This window comes from Conger conger, chromosome 5 (genome assembly GCF_963514075.1).
Source record: "Conger conger chromosome 5, fConCon1.1, whole genome shotgun sequence".
Classification (NCBI taxonomy): domain Eukaryota; kingdom Metazoa; phylum Chordata; class Actinopteri; order Anguilliformes; family Congridae; genus Conger; species Conger conger.
Window position 1 is genome coordinate 14,998,249 of NC_083764.1, and position 17,220 is coordinate 15,015,468.

The following is a 17,220-nucleotide window of genomic DNA, read 5'->3' on the forward strand; positions in this document are numbered from 1 at the left end:
ACCATCTCTGAGAGTGTAGATCTAAGAATCCAAAAGGCCTACATTTGGAAGAGCGGGATGTACCTGGTACTCGGACTGCATGACCCCGGTGCCTGAGGAGGCCCCCGAGGGCCCGATGCGAGGTTTCTTGTTGGGGGGCCCCTGGTCCTGGCCGTGCTGGAGCCCCCCCCCCGCCGTGGCCCCTGCGGCCCCTGCTGTGCCGTTGGTCTGGGCCGAGCTCTGCTGAGAGGGGGCCTGCTGCCCCGCCGTCTGCTGTTGCGTCTGCGCGGTGGTCTGCTGGTGCTGCTGCGTCTGGTTCTGCGCGGGAGCGGGGAGACGGTGAGGCAGAGCCCAAATACCGCCGCGGAGGAGCGCGTCTTCAGTCAGCCTCGGCGTATACCTCTATGCACTGTTTACTTTTATCCACGCAACACTGTCCACAATTAACAGAATCTCATGGCACACGACACTCAAAAGTAATCGACGTACTGCCGTTGACGTGACATGTCGACAGTAGGCCTAAATGTCCTTTCGGGATTTTAATTGACCAATATATTATTTTTTTCACGGGGCACGCCTGATGGCACACGAGAGTTAAGGAAAATGTTTCCGGTTGGGAAACAGTCTTAATGTACAGCACATATCGTTTGGATTTACCAATGTCCATGAACATGTAACAGAAAGGGCTCTGAATTCTAGAGGGTCACAGATTTCGTTCTGGGGTGTCTCAGTGGCGGAGCGACATTGGCGGTTCGAATCCGCGCGATCTTTGTCGCATGTCGCTATCTCTTTCTCGCTCCCATTTTCTCTCTACTCCAACAAAGCTGAAAAGCCAGTTTCATTCTGCACATGAATGGCTTGAGAAATAAGCGAGCTATACGCTAATCAGGAATTTCTCAAAGCAGCTTACTGGTGCAGGTTTCAACATGCATTCAGGGGGCTGGCATGCGTATTACCTGAAGACTGTTTTGTGAAAGTGTATTACACACATCCACAGGTGTAGCCCAGGACAGAGACCCTTCAAGGTAAAAAAAAAAAAAACATGCCTATCCCACAGATGCCTACAGGATCTTGTGAGTAAACTCACGCGCTCCAAACAGAACACAGAACGCTTCCATCAGAAGTTAACGTTCGTTCAAAGGTAGAGTTTCTCCCAAGGAACGCGGTTTATGATTATAGTTGTTTATTGACTATCCCACGCACAAAAACACTTTGATTGATGTGAATTGGACCAATATTTATAGAGAATAAATAACTACACAATGTCCCTGTGTTCAGAAGACCATGTTAGTTCATCATGGTCCAAACACCTATTCACTCTGTTTTGCAGGCTGCGGTGTATAAGCCTGCCCGGTTGGTCTTCTATGGCTAGCAACAGCTTCCCCACAGTGGATCACCATTGCCATGGCACTGTATGCTAAACTGGATTGTGTCCGTGACTCATACCCAGTTTTTATGAAAACGGAAGGAATTAGACTTGCACACACACACACAAATCAAAGATGATCTGTAAGTACTATTTTTTTTATTCATAAGGAAAGTTGCACTATTTGAAACATAGTGAGCTGACTTGGTGTTCGGAGTTTACTTTAGTGCTAATACAGTATTAGCAATCCTTGAATAGGAGAATTCAGCTAGCACTTCTAGCCACGTGGAAGGTAGTCTACAAGTGGCCTGGCTGGTTTATTAGCATATTTCCTGGTTCTAGTAGCAGGGAGAGTCACAGTGGCTCATAAAATATGTTGTTTTTCAAAGAATGTGAGAAAAAATGATCTGTCAGAGAAAAGTAAAACATTTATCCATTTTTCTGCCAATCATAAAATAACAAAAACAACCACAAGAATAATAATAATACCATTCAATAAATAATAGTTAAGCATTACCTTCTCTGTTTTTTCCTCAGGTTCATCCTCATTTAGAAATTCTCTTTTTGGATAGGGTATCTGACATCCAGCAAATACACTGAGGAGAAAAAACAGAACAAAAGTTGTGGTTGGGTGCAGACCTACTACTGTCTTACAATAGAACAAACAGATAAATGTCTGAAAAGATCAGAGATTCAAACCTCCCACAGTATGCCTTTCTCCTCTTTGACAATAGTTTTTTTTTTGCATTACAGAACTACAACAGACATATAACTAACAAATTAGATTGAGTGAAAAACATGGTGCTAACTCAATCATTGTAGGCCTGCAAATCTGTACTTTATAAGCATCCCAAGTTACTTGTTGTCATGTGTATTTGTCTAATGTACCAGCCTGCTTAAAAGATGATAGTACACATAGTATAAATAATGTTCAGTATTAAGGCTTGGGTTCAGACCGACTTCACTCTAGAGTGTGTATCATATTTCACACATCTACTCTGCCACTGCTGTTATTCCTGTTTCGTAAAATACGAGAGGCCTACCGGCGTTTAACGTGCGTGACACAAATTTGAATGAATAATCTGAAGTGAGATAATTAGTAATGCAAAGCCTTAATAGGTAACTTGGTGTTATGTTTTAATCCTGAACTGACATTTAGAAATGGCACAACCATCTCGCTAGTTACGTTAATAACTAACTCTCACTATTAATAAGTGATGGGCCAGGCTGGCTTCTGTCTGCTACATTGTATCAGGTTGAAACAATGACGGTGCATCTCAGGTAGCTTCTTAAAACTGAATTCAGGTGGGAAAACAAATGGTGGGCAGAGGAAGCCGGTTGGATCAGGACAGGAGCAGGTTATTCTGGTCCCCCCAACGACCAATAAACAGTAACCAGTAAACAGACCAGGGAAGACCACATAATGCAAAGTAATGCATTTACGGGCATTCCTGAGAACTACCAGTAGTTCTACAGAACGGGAAGAACAGACTGCAGTTTTGTCTGTGCGTGAGGAATGTAATTCAAATGAGAGGCTCACTCGGACGTGGGTAACGGATCTTCCAGGAAATATGGATCCTGCAGTGCCTGTTCCGAGGTGATCCTTTTCGTGGGATCCATCGTGAGAAGTTTCTGGAGCTAGAAGAATCGCAAAGTTAATACTTATCCCACAACCCACTGTCTGTTCTTGCAGGTGTAGTTTTAGATCTGGGCTGCAGGCCTACTTATAATTAAAGGAATAAAATTTGCTTAATTTGTCCACGAAATCAGCACTGTAAAATTCAATTGCTTTGTATCTAAGTCTGGAGTTACAGCACATTATAAAAGATAATGTTATTTTTACAAAACAAAAAGCACACATGCAATGTGCGATGAATATACGGTGCACTTACCAACAGGAATACCTTGCTGTCTGGTTTCACTTTATGCTTCTCCATGTACTTGATGAGGCTGCTGTTTGCATACCTGCACTCGCAGATAGAAAGTACAAGAGAAAGAGAAGACCACTGTAAACACACAATGGATCCAACTCCCATGGAAATGGAACGGATGCAAACGTTCATCACACAATAGAGTAAAATAAGTTTTAAGAGTTTTAAGAGCCTGTTTTAAGAGCCTGTTCTAAGAGCGCGATGAGGTCGGCGTTTGACGACAGGGGAAAGAACAGAGTCGACACCGTGTCCATCTCCCCACTCACGTTGTTCTCCTGAAGTCCTTCTGAAGGGTGGGGTACTCGGGCATCTTCCTGATGTCTTCCCAGTCCTTATCTGAGGAGTTCAAAGAGTGAATTTGACCTATTTAAACGAGGACCGGATAAGCACAGGGCAGGATTTTTAAACACTAAAACTGTAAACTTTACACAAGTACAGTGTGCGCATGTTGTAAAGAACTCAGTTAATTGCTCTGCCACACCTATCCTTTTATGGAAGGGCAGCCAAAAACACAGTGAATATTCTTTGCCTTAGGACTTTAGAGTTTTTAAGAGAACATTTAAATTATTTTAATCTGATACCAAACTGATACCAAAACAGTCTGAACATTCCAAACATATTTTACAAGTTGCATAAGTCAAATGGCAGGTAAATGTGGAGCATTAAAATGAGCTTCTGATGACAGCCACATCTTCATACTGAATCTTGGCTGGCTTCGTACTTATTAATTCAGGTTATTATGGTATTGTAAAGGTATTTACGGTGCTAAAAGCCGCAGGCAATGTCTGAGGCGTCAGTACGAACCTGCAGGGAAGCCCATGACGCTGAATATCCTGTCCAGCTGGTCATGGTGGAAGGGGTTGCTGGTTTTGATGTCCTCCTGGCGGCAGTGAAAGATGGGTTCTGACGTGAGCAGCTCGGCGAAAATGCAGCCGATGGCCCAGATGTCTGTCAAAGAGAAGCAGTGGTCAACATGAGCCCCCCAGAACAGCACTGGGGGTTCCAGGGGTTACTATTGAGCTTTTAGAGAAAGAGCTCTGTATGTAGAAGACAATTTCTGTGCAGAGCTGTAGGGCCTTCGTAACAGGAGGATTTGTATTTTGCTTTGACATGGAACTGGAGGACAACAGAAAAAGTGTTCCAATGCGATCCCCTCAACCAAACTCTCCTATTCTGCTTCAGCTATGATATAAATGGGCTTCTATACATTTGCAATGAGTAGCATGCACATCAATTATTTAAAAAATTGTGCACAACAGCCAGGAATGATGTCAGAGGTTGACTGGCATTAGATGCAAGCAAATTGTAGGTGTAATGAAAGTACAAATGGAATGGGCCAGCTTTAGCACGTGCTGTTAACCTTTATCCTAACCTTCAGAAGGACAGACAGGTTTTCCACGAAAACAGGCTAATAATACTAGGCTCATGACACTGTCCACGGCATGATCCGTACTGCATTGCTTGCTAGGCAGCTATCTTACTGACAGCCATGTAAGCTGGTGTGAATTCCAACACAATCTCTTGGCTGTCGAATGCGAGGTTTCTCCAGCCAAAGCCCAAAGACGATGCCTGAACACCCACCTTTTCACCCTTCGCTTCCATCACCACCCATTGAGACTCCTACCTTTAGTACCTGTATCACGTTATGATAGTGTTTTGTGGTTTTATGTTTTTGTACCTAGGGCATGTTATGGATGTACTCTGTAAGAATTTGGCATTTGTATTTTGGTTCTTGCTTAACATAGTTGCATAAGTCAAGTCAATTTGGGAAGTAGTCAGGTCTGGCAGTGTACTTGTATAAATCAGGTGTCTGCTAAATTAATGTAAGGTTAACGGGGTGTACGAGGCATAGGGCTTGTGGGTTTGGCACTCTCCATATCGGTGCAATTATCATGCCTGACCCAAGGCAGATGAACGCACGCCAGTAAAAACACAAATGCCGTCACGCGCTATTTTACATTACATTATTGGCATTTGGCAGACGCTCTTATCCAGAGCGACGTACAGTTGATGAGACTAAGCAGGAGATAATCCTCCCCTGGAGCAATGCAGGGTTAAGGGCCTTGCTCAAGGTCCCAACGGCTGTGCGGATCGTATTGTGGCTACACTGGGATTAGAACCACCGACCATGCGTGTCCCAGTCCTTTATCTTAACCACTATGCTACAGGCCTCCCTGCAACTCAACCAAAGACGTCTCTTGGCTCTTGGGCCCCGGCCTCCTAAGAGGTTGCCATGGAGACCGCTTTGGGCGTGTGCGTCCTGGCGTCACTCACCGATCGCTTTGGTGTAATGTCGCGCCCCGAGCAGCAGTTCGGGCGCCCGGTACCAGAACGTCACCACGACCGGGTCCAGGTCCGCCAGGGGCTTGAGAGGCGAATTGAAGAGCCTGGCGAAGCCCATGTCCGCTGGTGGGACGCACAAGAGGAGGGAAACAAACAACGTGGTCAATAACCGTGGTCCATTTCTTTAAAAACACAATTTTATTGTTTTCGTCAGCCTGTTTCACTACTACAATGCCCTGGGTCGATTCAGAGGAATGCAGGCAAACGCAGGTACGGAGGTACACCAGTTGAGGTGTGTAGAACACTTCACACATCGCTATTACGGGACAATCCCAATGGAGCTGTCTGTGGCACGTGATGAGATGAAGGCAGTTAGGTGATGCTACTGCTAATAATATGCCATCCTATGGGGCTACTGGACAGAGCTATACAGTGGTCCTGTAACGTGGTTAGCTGTAACGATCAGGATTCACTACACCACCACATAGTGCATCACACACTGAAACACAGCATTTTAAACATGCTTTCTATGGTCCCATGGCAGATGGTCATTCAGCCAATGTATAATAGTGTAGCGCAACACTGATGATGTGAGATAACAGGCCAGATCCTCTATAGGTCTGCAAATCAGGCCCTGCCAGCTTGCAAAAACCTGGTCAAGCCTGCTGAAAACATTTGTTTTCAAGACAAACATTTCAACAAAACTAAATGTGAACAAATCAACATCAGAATGAGACCCCAAAGAACTCTCTGATAAGATCCTAAGATCTGTTTTTTTGCCAGTTTTAATGAAAAAAGGGGTAGGCAGGTGTCTCTGACAATTCTCTATCAAAAATTCCAATTGAAAAAACAAGTTGAAAAGCTACACGCTAATCTCCAACACTCAACTACAACTGAGAATGTGTTAAAGGAGAGCTAATGTTCAAATTAAAATATGATGCCTTACGATACGCTTCAAATCCTCAAACAAACGCTTGAATGTTTCTAACTGCATCCTGCGAGCTCAGAACCTGACCGCTCTTGCCGGCCTCGTTCCGGAGCTTGAGCTTTAATACACTTGAGCGGAGAAACACAAAACCCGTCCAAAAATGCCTCTTCTTCCTCATGGACAGCTTTCAGAGCTCTCTAATCACTTAAAGACACAGCACGTGAGATCACCACAAGAAGCTTCTGCTCTTTGCACACGGTCACAGCTTCAGTGATAGTCATAAGAGAGCCATGAGCTGGGTTCATTAACAGGGTACTACAGGCCTATATTCCATCTAATGTAGGTCCCTGGGTTCAAATATCATGGGTTGGCTGATATCATCAACTGAAGAAGAAGAAGGCCAGCAGCAAGCAGCTTTAAAGCCCAATTGTGCGTGCAGTGGCCTGATGCATATCATATAACGTTGCATTTTTAGATAGCTGCCTGGCATCCAGCGTAATGATGCTAAAAATACATATGGGCAGGGCTGTCAGCCAGCGGTGTGCCTGTCCTCTCAGCTCCAGCGGGCGTTCGGCTTGGAGGCGGCCGCTTCCTCACGAGCTGACACGGGCGGCGCCAGCAGTGCCAGCTTACTCCAGAGCCGCCCAGCCATCCAGCTGGCATGAGGGGAAGCTGAAAATAACACTTATCAGATCTGCAAAGGGGTGGAAACAGGTCCTGTTTTCAGGCCTGCGTCGTCACCTCTGAATAGCTCCACGTACCTTTCCACAATACCGGGAAGTGGCCGTTATGACCCCCACCAGAGTATAAAACCCTCGGGAATGTGACTGACAGTTGACCACTCTAGCCCATTCCTAGTTGGTCCGTGGTCATCTGATGCTAACTCAGTGGCTATGCTTGCTAGCAACATGGTGAAAAACCTGCGTCATGACATGAAACCTGCTGCAGATTTTCACTCAGGTGAGATATCAGTGCTGTTTGGGCATCTCTTTTATGGTTCAATATTTCTTATATTTCATGAGGGCTGAAGTACATTTTAAGCATCTTAGCTCTCCTTAATATTTATGACAGAAATCTGTAAAGCTCTCCGTAAACTAAAGGATCAATACAGCATTACAGGTTTAGTAATTACTTGGATCAATAATCTACTGTGTGTAGTGTTGAAAAGAAGAGAGGAGATTTTTGCATTGCTCACCGATTTTGACTCTTCCTCGTTCAGGACCCTCCCCCATGACCAGGATGTTAGCTGGTTTCTGGGGAGAAAAAACAGCAAGCCTTAGGAATGCTACTTAATCACCATGCACGTGTACAAAGAGACACAGGGGGGCAAAGTTTAGCTCAGCTAGCATGTGATTAAAAAAATAAAAAATACAAAAAGACCCTGTGTGAAAAAAATGTAAAAACAAGTACTTAAACCTCCCACACCCAAAGCCCCCATTTTGTTCACTTGTCCAGTTTGCAGGGAAAAAACAAGTACAAACATGCAGTTAGGTCGGCAACACGTTTCACTGAAATCTACAGGGAGCATAAGCCTACAAATGTAGAGTGAGATGGGCGTTCAAACCAAACCACTGGATATCAATAGAGCAATACTGGCTGGCCAGCCAACCCCCGACATAGCACATGGAAATAACTTCTGCAAATGAAAAAATAGACAAAAAGATTTTTTATTTGATTTGGCATTCCTCTGATGGATACAGTGCATATGCGCAGAATGATCTCACAGGACTTAACTACATATTGCAAGAAAATGTGATAACGGAGAAAGTGAAGTGGCTTTCATGATCGCTGGACTCTTTATGGGGGAGGGGAAGGCTTACGGTGGGGGAGGGGTGGCAAACTCTATAGCACGTGATACAAACATTCGAGCGACATAAATCTGCTAGGAACTTGACTTGTGGAATCGGGAAGGTTCCGGAAGGAATGTAACAGCTAGCCTGGCATTTAAGACAGATGTGGCTGCTCAACTCAGGCTAGAAGTGCGTCCTAGCCTTCGGCGCAGTGGGCTCCCAGCCCCCGTCTCTGTCTGCGAGGAGAGCACTCTGCAGCGCCAGTCCACGTGCAAGCTGGCCATCCGCGTGCCTGACCCCGCCCCCTGGTGTTTTGCACACAACCCCACTCACCTCGCCCATTCGGAGCGCGCAGGAAGGCTGTTTCAATAACACTGACAAATGCTGAGACTCAAAGTCTACCGGCCGCACTGTAAAACAAACACTAATCTTTCAGCTTTTATTTCCTGAAGTAAAAAGAAACAAAACCTAGCCATAAGGTCTGTGACTATTCTTATAAGAAGTCTCAGCTTATCCTTAGCTGAGACTTTCACCAAAAGGATATGAAGCGAACATTGCATATTTATGACCCCCATTTCATCAGTCAATTTCGTCTTGCATTTTTAAACATCCATTTTCATGTGTGCATGTTTTAGAAATGTATGTGATCATCAAAGACAAACACATATTTTCTATAAGATACTGTTTCTATAACAATTTAATTCACTCATTCATATTAATGCGAGTTCACACTGAAAACATAAAGCCCTGCATTTACATGAAGGTTTGTTTAATGAATCCTGTTAAACATTATTATTTAGCTTTATCGTAGACACACCTCATCTGTGATGATGAAAGAGATGTACAATATACAACCTGACGTGAAAGTCTCAATTACAGAGCCCGTAAGGTTGCATCGCACGGCGTCATTATGCAGCATTCAGTCTTTCAGACACTCGAGGTTCTGTCTATGAATCTAATGTGTCTCTTTGGACTCGGCCTGCTATCGAGGCAGTGTTTGTTGCTATGGGAACAGCGCTAATAATGAGCTCTATTATTCAAAGACACAACAAGGCTCCGATATCGGCAGACACAAACACCCTCTCTTTCAAACCGAAATCACTGGGACTATGAATGCATGCAAATAGGTTACTGGGGGAAGCCACAGTCAGATGATATGAAAATATTTCCGTGGCGCTTGCAATATCTTCAACAAATTCTTCAAAATAAGAGGTTTGCTTACAGAAAGCTTGGAGAATGGCTTAAGTAAAGGTTAAAACATTTAAGATACTGTTTAAAGGACAATGTACACTGAATATGGCATTTCCTTTTCATTGTAATATTTTAAACTGTAATACACCATGCCATTTCCTTAAGTCACAGCCTTTGTGACGATAGATGAAGAAAACAAACTCCTGCTGTCAAACGAAATTAGCTCTCAAACTTTACATCGTCAACTGTGAAAATTAATTTCACTCAACCAAAAAATTGTGGGTGGATGCGACTCCTCAGCCTGACAATTCAATCTCTACACTCTCATGAATCATCGCAACCAGTGAACTTATCACTTAACGTTAGGCTGATGATCATGTTTGTGTTTAGCAATTCCAAGTAACTTATTTCCTTAGGGCAGTTTATGATAAGATTTTGATCCCATTTTGCAAGAGCAAAACAATAATCTTAGGTTTGCTGAATCTCTTCCTTGTAATTTCTGACAGTACGGGGGAAGTGTTCATCTTCTTCACGCCTTTGCAACACGTGAATCCCTCGTAGCAATTTCTCAGTCTCAGGTGAAAGATTTCTGCTGTGTGAATTGAATAATTTACCTGCCATTTTCATGATGTTTGAACTACACTACACACTCTAAACATGCATCTATGCAGGGTACATTTTAAATATGGAAAGAAAAATTTTAATTCTTTCCAGTACTTTCTACCATTTCTCCCACAAGTTAGGGCAGCAGTGTAGTATAATGGGTGGCGATCTGGTTTGTGGGTTTGATTCCTAGCTGTAGTGCTGCCATTGCACCTTGAACAAGGAACTTAAGCTGAATTATCTGAGTAAATAAACAGCTGTATTGACTCAATGTAAAAATCTTATCTCACTCCTGTCACTCTGGATAAAGTGTCTGTATCCAAAGTTACAAAGCTAAGAAGAGGTTCCAAACCACTATGGGCAGCTATGTTTTTTTAAATGGGGTCTTGAACTGTGATTCTCCAAGTCAACATCCCCAAGCCATTCCTCTACCCCCTGGCCTGCAGAACAGTACCGGTATAATGCAGCAGCATTGGGATAGGGGCCCCAATGAGAGGCAGCGAAAGGGACTCGCCCAGAGAGGTGTGGGGCTCTGGGACAACCCTTGTTACATAAGCAGTTCTGGGAAGGCTTGGTCGTACTGCTTCAAAGAAGAGTGGGGTTGGGGATAGAGTTGCGTAAGAGGACAGACATACTGGTACCAGTGTACGCCCATCTGGTTGTCCGTACATCATTTGCTACGATAACAAGCCCCCCCAGGAGAGGAAGAATGCGGTTGCTGGACCCAAACATGGCTCCATACTGAAGTATGGAGAGCCACTTCCCAAAAGTAAAAAAGGGGGGGAGGACTGGCTTTTGTTTTTTTTAACTGAAGTTTTTTTTTTTAAGCAGAAGTTAGGCTACACCAGCAACATGAAGAAAAGCACACTCTTTCTGCAGGAAAGAAAGTCCTTGGCCCATTGCTTTCATAAAAAAGAAACATTGTAAGTTACACAATGCACAACACTCTAAAATTTGACCATCTTACCAAGCGTGTTGTCATTGTCATGTCAATGTTTAAGATCTTTTTTGTTCATTTACAATGGTCTTGTAACAATGTTTTAACACAAAAATCTTACCTATTGAACCTTTAAGTTAATGTTTGCTTGATAACTGAAATATTCTTATTCCCATTGGAGTCAATTTGTCTTACCTCATTGGCAAAATCTTCATCTTATTTAGTAAAAGAAATATGATTGTTGTGAAATACAAGCTATGGCAACTGAAGATTATTTCACAACAATCTGTAACAACCTATGATAGCGGTCAGGAGGGTTTTCAAGAATGAAGAGAATGTGAAGTCCACTGTTTAGCGGCCTGTATTTATTCAGTATATTTTGTAAAACTGGAATTGTTTCTAACATTTATACAATCCTGGGGATTGGTTTTAATCTTCAAATTGGTTGTTCACAAAATGAGATGAGATTGTGATGTGGATTCTACCAGCAAACAGGTAACAAATGCAGGTTAAAAAGTAGTTAATAATGAAAGAGAACTTCTTTGGGCTAACTTGGCTGTTAATAAACACATAATCTAACTGCATAGCCTCAAATTTACCCTGTTGTCACCCTGCCAAAGGTGGATCATTTATTTAACACAGCTCTGGATGATCACCTATGTCCACAAAAGGGAATGGAAGCTCTGCTTGAAGTACACAGAATAAAGCACAATGCTGTTGTACCCACATTGTGGTTCCACATGCAGCCAGCTCAAACAGCTTCTTCAATACACAAATTAGCCATCGGCCCTGTTCTGGGGCACATTCTGCCGATAGTGGAAAAGGGTAGAATAAGCCATGTTAAAATAATGTTGGCACAGGGAAGAAATAAATGAAAAGGAGTATGAGAAAAGGAAAATGAATTCCTTTAGTCAGAATTAATGAAATGCATTAAAAAGGCACTAAAACTGTAAATGTTGTTGGAATATGATAGAACAAATATTATTAATGAGATCATTATTGTTTTTGTCATGTCATTATTTTCTGTTCACTTTTGTTGAGATTGCATGTATGTATGGCACTGACTTTCCTTCCCAAGCAAATATTGTTTAATGTATGTCAAATGTTTGAAATATATTTGTATATTAAATATATATGTATATATTTGTTTATGTAAAATGTTGTCCCCCAAATTATGGGGGGCGGGGGGCGGAGGGATTAAAAAAAACAAATGTAGGCACTTATTACATGTAGTCACTGAAATTATCCTTCTGGCAGACAGCAACAGTATGCAACTAAGAATAGTTTAACTGGTCGTTGTAAATATCTAGTTTATGTCTGTAACTTTAAACCTTGTTTATTCTTGTCAATCAATCCTCACACAATATCAGCGACTTAATGTGTATGCCAAACTAAAACAAGCATGAATAAGCTTATGGGGAAAAAAGCTCTAACAATAACAGGAAGTGAAAGAATGAAACAATATGGTGGCAACAATGTATTAACTGTGGTCAATGATCACTCACAACAACAACAACAGAAAAATTCATTCTGTGGCAATGAAAGGCGCTATTCATGGCCGGAAGAAACAGAGCTAAGATAAGGCATCTTGACCTCCAGTGAGAACAACAATGCGGTTTGCTTGGCAAAATGTAGCTTATTCTGATCGCTGTGAACGTGTGCCTTTCCCCAAAACTCCATCACCTACAAGCAGACCATTTAAACCGTGTCTTGTAGCCATTAAACTAGACACCACATTAAATCTGGACCATACTATAGACATAGACACATTTAATCTATACCACATTTTAACACCAGATTTATGTACATTTTGAGCTGTTGAAATTCAACACAGCTGTCATCAGAGCTGCATTCCAATCAGCAGTAGTGTTTAACCACAGCGAGATGACTTATCCAGTAATCCCTGTCTTTCGGGGAAAACACCCTGAAACTTAATGATTTACATGGAATACATGGAAAGGAATCTAATAAACTGTCTAAATTCATGAAAGAGAGTAGTATATGTATCATTTCTCTGGCCTTCAGCACCAGACTGTTTGCTTGGAAATCACCCTGGGAAAGATCCTGGGAGATCTAGTGTTTACAGTTCCGCAAAGTTTGGCAGCCTAGTAACAAAGCTGAGAGTCTGACTGCAGCAGAATTCTCAGCACAGGAACCACTGAGATAAGGCACCTTCCAGGCATCTGTGTGTGAGTGTGTGTGTGTGTGTGTGTGTGTGTGTGCGTGCGTGTGTGTGCGTGTGTGCGTGTGTGTGCGTGTGTGTGCGCATGTGTGTGTATGCGTGTGTGTGTATATGTGTGAATGTGTGTGTATGCGTGTATATGTGTGCATGTGTGTGTATGCGTGTGTGTGTGTGTGTGTGCGTGCATGTGTATTTCTGTGTGTGTTTATGTGTGTGTGCATGTGTGTATTTATACTTGCGTGTGTGTGTGTCTGTGTGTGCGTGCGTGTGCGTGTGTGTGTGTGTATAGGTATGTGTGTGTGTCTGCGTGCGTGTGTCTGTGTGTGCATACTTATGCGTCTGTGTGTGTGTGTGTGTGTGCGTGTTCACCACTCCTGCGTGCGCTGAGCCCACCGATCCTTCGGCAGTGGCTGAGAGGAAAGCTGACAAGGCGGGAGTCACTTAACCATGCCGAATGACCGATGGCGGGCTGGTGCCATTCCACGTAATTTCGAGGAATGCCTTTCTCCTGAATGACAAACCACATTCAAAACTGATCAAGCCCCCGGGAAGAAAGGCAAGTGTCAAAGCCGAAGTGTAGCCCGCGCGTTACGAAACTCCTTAACTGTCACTCAATGAATTCCACTCACAGCACTTATGAGCAGTTTCTTCCCCTTCCCGCCTTAACTTTACGGAACGAAACCACACCTCGCGCTTCGATCATCTTTCTGAAACACAAATGGCCGACAATCAGAAATCAATACAAGCAACCTCAAGAGCCTGTATTTTCAAAGATAAATGGCCTATTTCTTAGACAGCGCAGCCGCTGCTTCAGAAGAGATAGCGTGATAACGCGAGCATTTACAAAAGTGTTTGGGTTTGCGAAGCCAGATAAGAGTCTGGAAAGGGCCAAAACCCCCAAGCCTTGCTGAAACAGAGCGACAGACCATTTCCCCAAACAATGTGGGGTGCAGTCAGCGTCAGGTGAACGGCAGTTCCTTCCAGGAAAGGACTGTGGGAAAGCACTAGCAGAATGTTTCACAGGAGAGTCCGGGGCTCTGGAGGACTGCGCGAGTAAGACACAAACACCCAGCCAGAGCACGCTGTTCAAGACCCAGGTGCCCCAACCATTTTATCTCCGCAGAGAGACATCAACACGCTGAAGTCAGGGCAACCCGCTCTAAGTAGGTCTCCCAAGGCTAAGATATGCACCATAGGAAAGTATCACCACACACACAGCCAAAACATCTTAAATCAAACGGGGACCTAACTGCAGTAACCTTCTCGCAATTTCAGGCAGGAGGCAACGACTACACACTCTCCAGTGTGGCCACAACCGGCTCAACAGGGCTATTCATGAGCCTGCCGCATGAACTACTCCAACTTACATAACAAACAGACCGACCACACCTTAGACAAACATTACTAATCCTCTCACAGCTTCAGAGTGCTAAAATAGCCCCGCCGTGTGCGCTAGCCAATGAGACCAGGAGTCCTCTCCAACGCCACGTCATCACAGGTTTGCACCTGCTGCCACTAGCTGGAAGCCTTCAGATCAGAGGGAAACTGCTTTCGACATTCTTCAGGGAAAAAATAGCGCATTACCTATAACTATTACCTTTAACTCCTCAATTTCCCCTGAAAGGAGCAGATCTCCCAGAAAATCACACAAACAGGATTTTCTACAAAATTAGCATCATGGGTAAAATAAGAAAGCATGAAGAACAAAACTAGGAATATAAGCAGGCCGAGGTTCAAATAGTATTTGTTTAGGATTCAAATACTTTTCTGTGCTCTGTTGATCTTGCCTGGTGCATTTGAGCCTGGAAGGAGGAGCAAATGAGCAGGGTTTACACTTTTGGAATCATTGAATTTGTTCCAATAGAAAACAAATGCTATTTCAGCCCAAGTCTGCATATATGGATTCGGCAAAAGCTGAGGTCATCAAGGTAAACAAGCAGGAACACAAATAGAGAAATGTGTGTCATTGTGCTGGACACTGGCCAGTAGTGGGAAAAGGGGAGTTAATGTGGCGGCCCCAGGGAAGCTAGTAAAGTTACTCACAAGATCCCTGTGTAGCACCCAGTTGGCATGGAGGTAATGAATCCCATCCAGAATTTGATAGAGAAGGGATTTCACCATCCCTCTTGGCAGCTGCATGGGCTTCTTATTGGCCTTTGAAGCTCGGTGAAACTTTATAATGTGCTGCAAAGAAAACATGTGGGCAAACGCTGTGAGTCAAAGGAAACGAGCTACATAAAACTTATAATACATAATAGTAACAATCGAGAAGCCTTTTGAAAGCAACACAAGGTGTAATTAGCATAGTACAACTCCAGAGACATAAACAGAATAATACGTAGGAACGCTGTTCCAGAACCAATTCAAGCAGCCAATACAGCTCCACGTTCAGCGGCCTGCTCAATGAACATACGCTGATTAATTTGTCGCTTTAGCAAACGACCGTATTCACACAACAGAGAATAAGCAGAGCTGTACGGTTTTTGTGGGCAATCCTTGGGAGACACGTACCCACAGATCGTGTTCGGCGTAGTCGAAGAGGAGCCAGACCTTCCGGTCGCTGTGCGACAGGAACACCTTTTGCAGCGCGATGACATTGGGATGTTTCAGCTCCCGCAGCAGCTGGAAGAGAAGGCCATGGGCGAGAACGTGAGGAAACACTTCAAAACTCATTCTTCAAACACTTTAAACACTCATTTCTCAATCACACATGAATGGGCTCTTCAGGAAAGAGCTGTTTTACTTCCCAACATTGCATTTTTCAAGAACAAAAAGACTCTGAAAACAGATGTGACATTTATTAACACAACTACTTGTGTGTGGGATTTTGCCACATTTTTGAGAGTGCACGTCATACTCTGATTAATGCCTTTACAGTAGGCCTGTGATATTCTGTGTTATTTTTTTAACAGACAAGTAAAGTCACTGTGGCTGAAGATGAAGTGAATTTCGAGTGCACAAAGCAATCAAAATAGGCTACATTTCTGTCGCAGGAAGCATTTTGTATTTAACAGAATTTAGATTTAGATTTGGATGCTTGTCATTATTAGCATTACTAATGTGGTTAGCCATCTCTGTGGACCACAGGAGGTATATGCTTTTGTAAGTGCACGTGTGTGCGAACGTGTATGCATATGCATGTTTGAGTGTTTCCATAGGAGCACATCCAACATCAATACAACATCAGCAAAAAAAAAACCAGGCAGACATGCAGTGAATACACTCCCAACAAAACAACGACCCTTTCCTCAAATCTACTGAGAATAATTCTCATTTCACAATGGATGCCATTCAGTGTGCCAGTTCAGACTTGGAGCCAGAACAGGGTGAAGATTCAGGAAATGTAGCCTTCTCGTTTTAATTCCCGCCCGCGGTTAAGATGGATGATGACTTGATGACATTGGGATTATGACGCTAGGCGGAAGGTGAGAGGCCAGGGCCCCTCTGAGCTGTAGGGGGTCCGCCGGGTAGTCCAGCTCAATCTCCCTGAGCTGTGGGTCTGCAGCCAGCGCGGCTGATGGACACATTACATAAGCATGCAGATGAAGTGCTCTTCCTGGTATCACACCACGTGCCGTGCTAATGCAGCGGCAGATGTTCCAGAGCCTCAGCGACAGGACAGAGAGCCTGCACATCAACAGCAGAGTGTGTTTTCCTCTCACACGGACACACACACGCACCTACACACAGCGGAACACAGAGGGGGCAGGCAGGGCGAGCGCCCCAGGGCCTCGGCCCCCAGAGCCTCGGCCCTCGGGGGCCCCACATGGGGCCCTCGTAATGCACTGAGATCATAGACCGTAAAAAGGTTGAGATGTCTAAGCATTTACAACGGTTCACTGCTGTAAGAAATGTTACATTTGTATTAATGTGTCACTGTAAGAATTATATTACAGTCAAATGACATACAAAACACGACTATGGTGGGTTGTATGGTAGCTAAACTACCTTACACTACATATTACATTGAATGCCCTTCAAGTAGTGGTAAGAAAGAATGAATTACATTTAACCGGTGTTTAAGTTGCAT

At 43.7% G+C, this 17,220-nt stretch overlaps 1 protein-coding gene across 3 annotated transcripts in view; it reads right to left on the reverse strand.

Moving 5' to 3' along the window:
• cdk19 (cyclin dependent kinase 19) overlaps nucleotides 1-17,220 on the reverse strand; it is a 41,733-nt gene that overhangs the window by 7,363 nt on the left and 17,150 nt on the right. For 2 of the 3 annotated variants that reach the window (XM_061243091.1, XM_061243093.1), the window contains exons 3-12: nucleotides 15,702-15,812; nucleotides 15,234-15,374; nucleotides 7,683-7,740; nucleotides 5,551-5,682; nucleotides 4,081-4,224; nucleotides 3,543-3,639; nucleotides 3,238-3,310; nucleotides 2,886-2,983; nucleotides 1,863-1,941; nucleotides 64-297 (exon numbers count right to left, since the gene is read on the reverse strand). In XM_061243091.1, the coding sequence (XP_061099075.1) occupies nucleotides 64-297; nucleotides 1,863-1,941; nucleotides 2,886-2,983; nucleotides 3,238-3,310; nucleotides 3,543-3,639; nucleotides 4,081-4,224; nucleotides 5,551-5,682; nucleotides 7,683-7,740; nucleotides 15,234-15,374; nucleotides 15,702-15,812 (1,167 nt within the window). The remainder of the gene's footprint in view (nucleotides 1-63; nucleotides 298-1,862; nucleotides 1,942-2,885; nucleotides 2,984-3,237; nucleotides 3,311-3,542; nucleotides 3,640-4,080; nucleotides 4,225-5,550; nucleotides 5,683-7,682; nucleotides 7,741-15,233; nucleotides 15,375-15,701; nucleotides 15,813-17,220) is intronic. The other variant, XM_061243092.1, reaches the window with a different exon arrangement.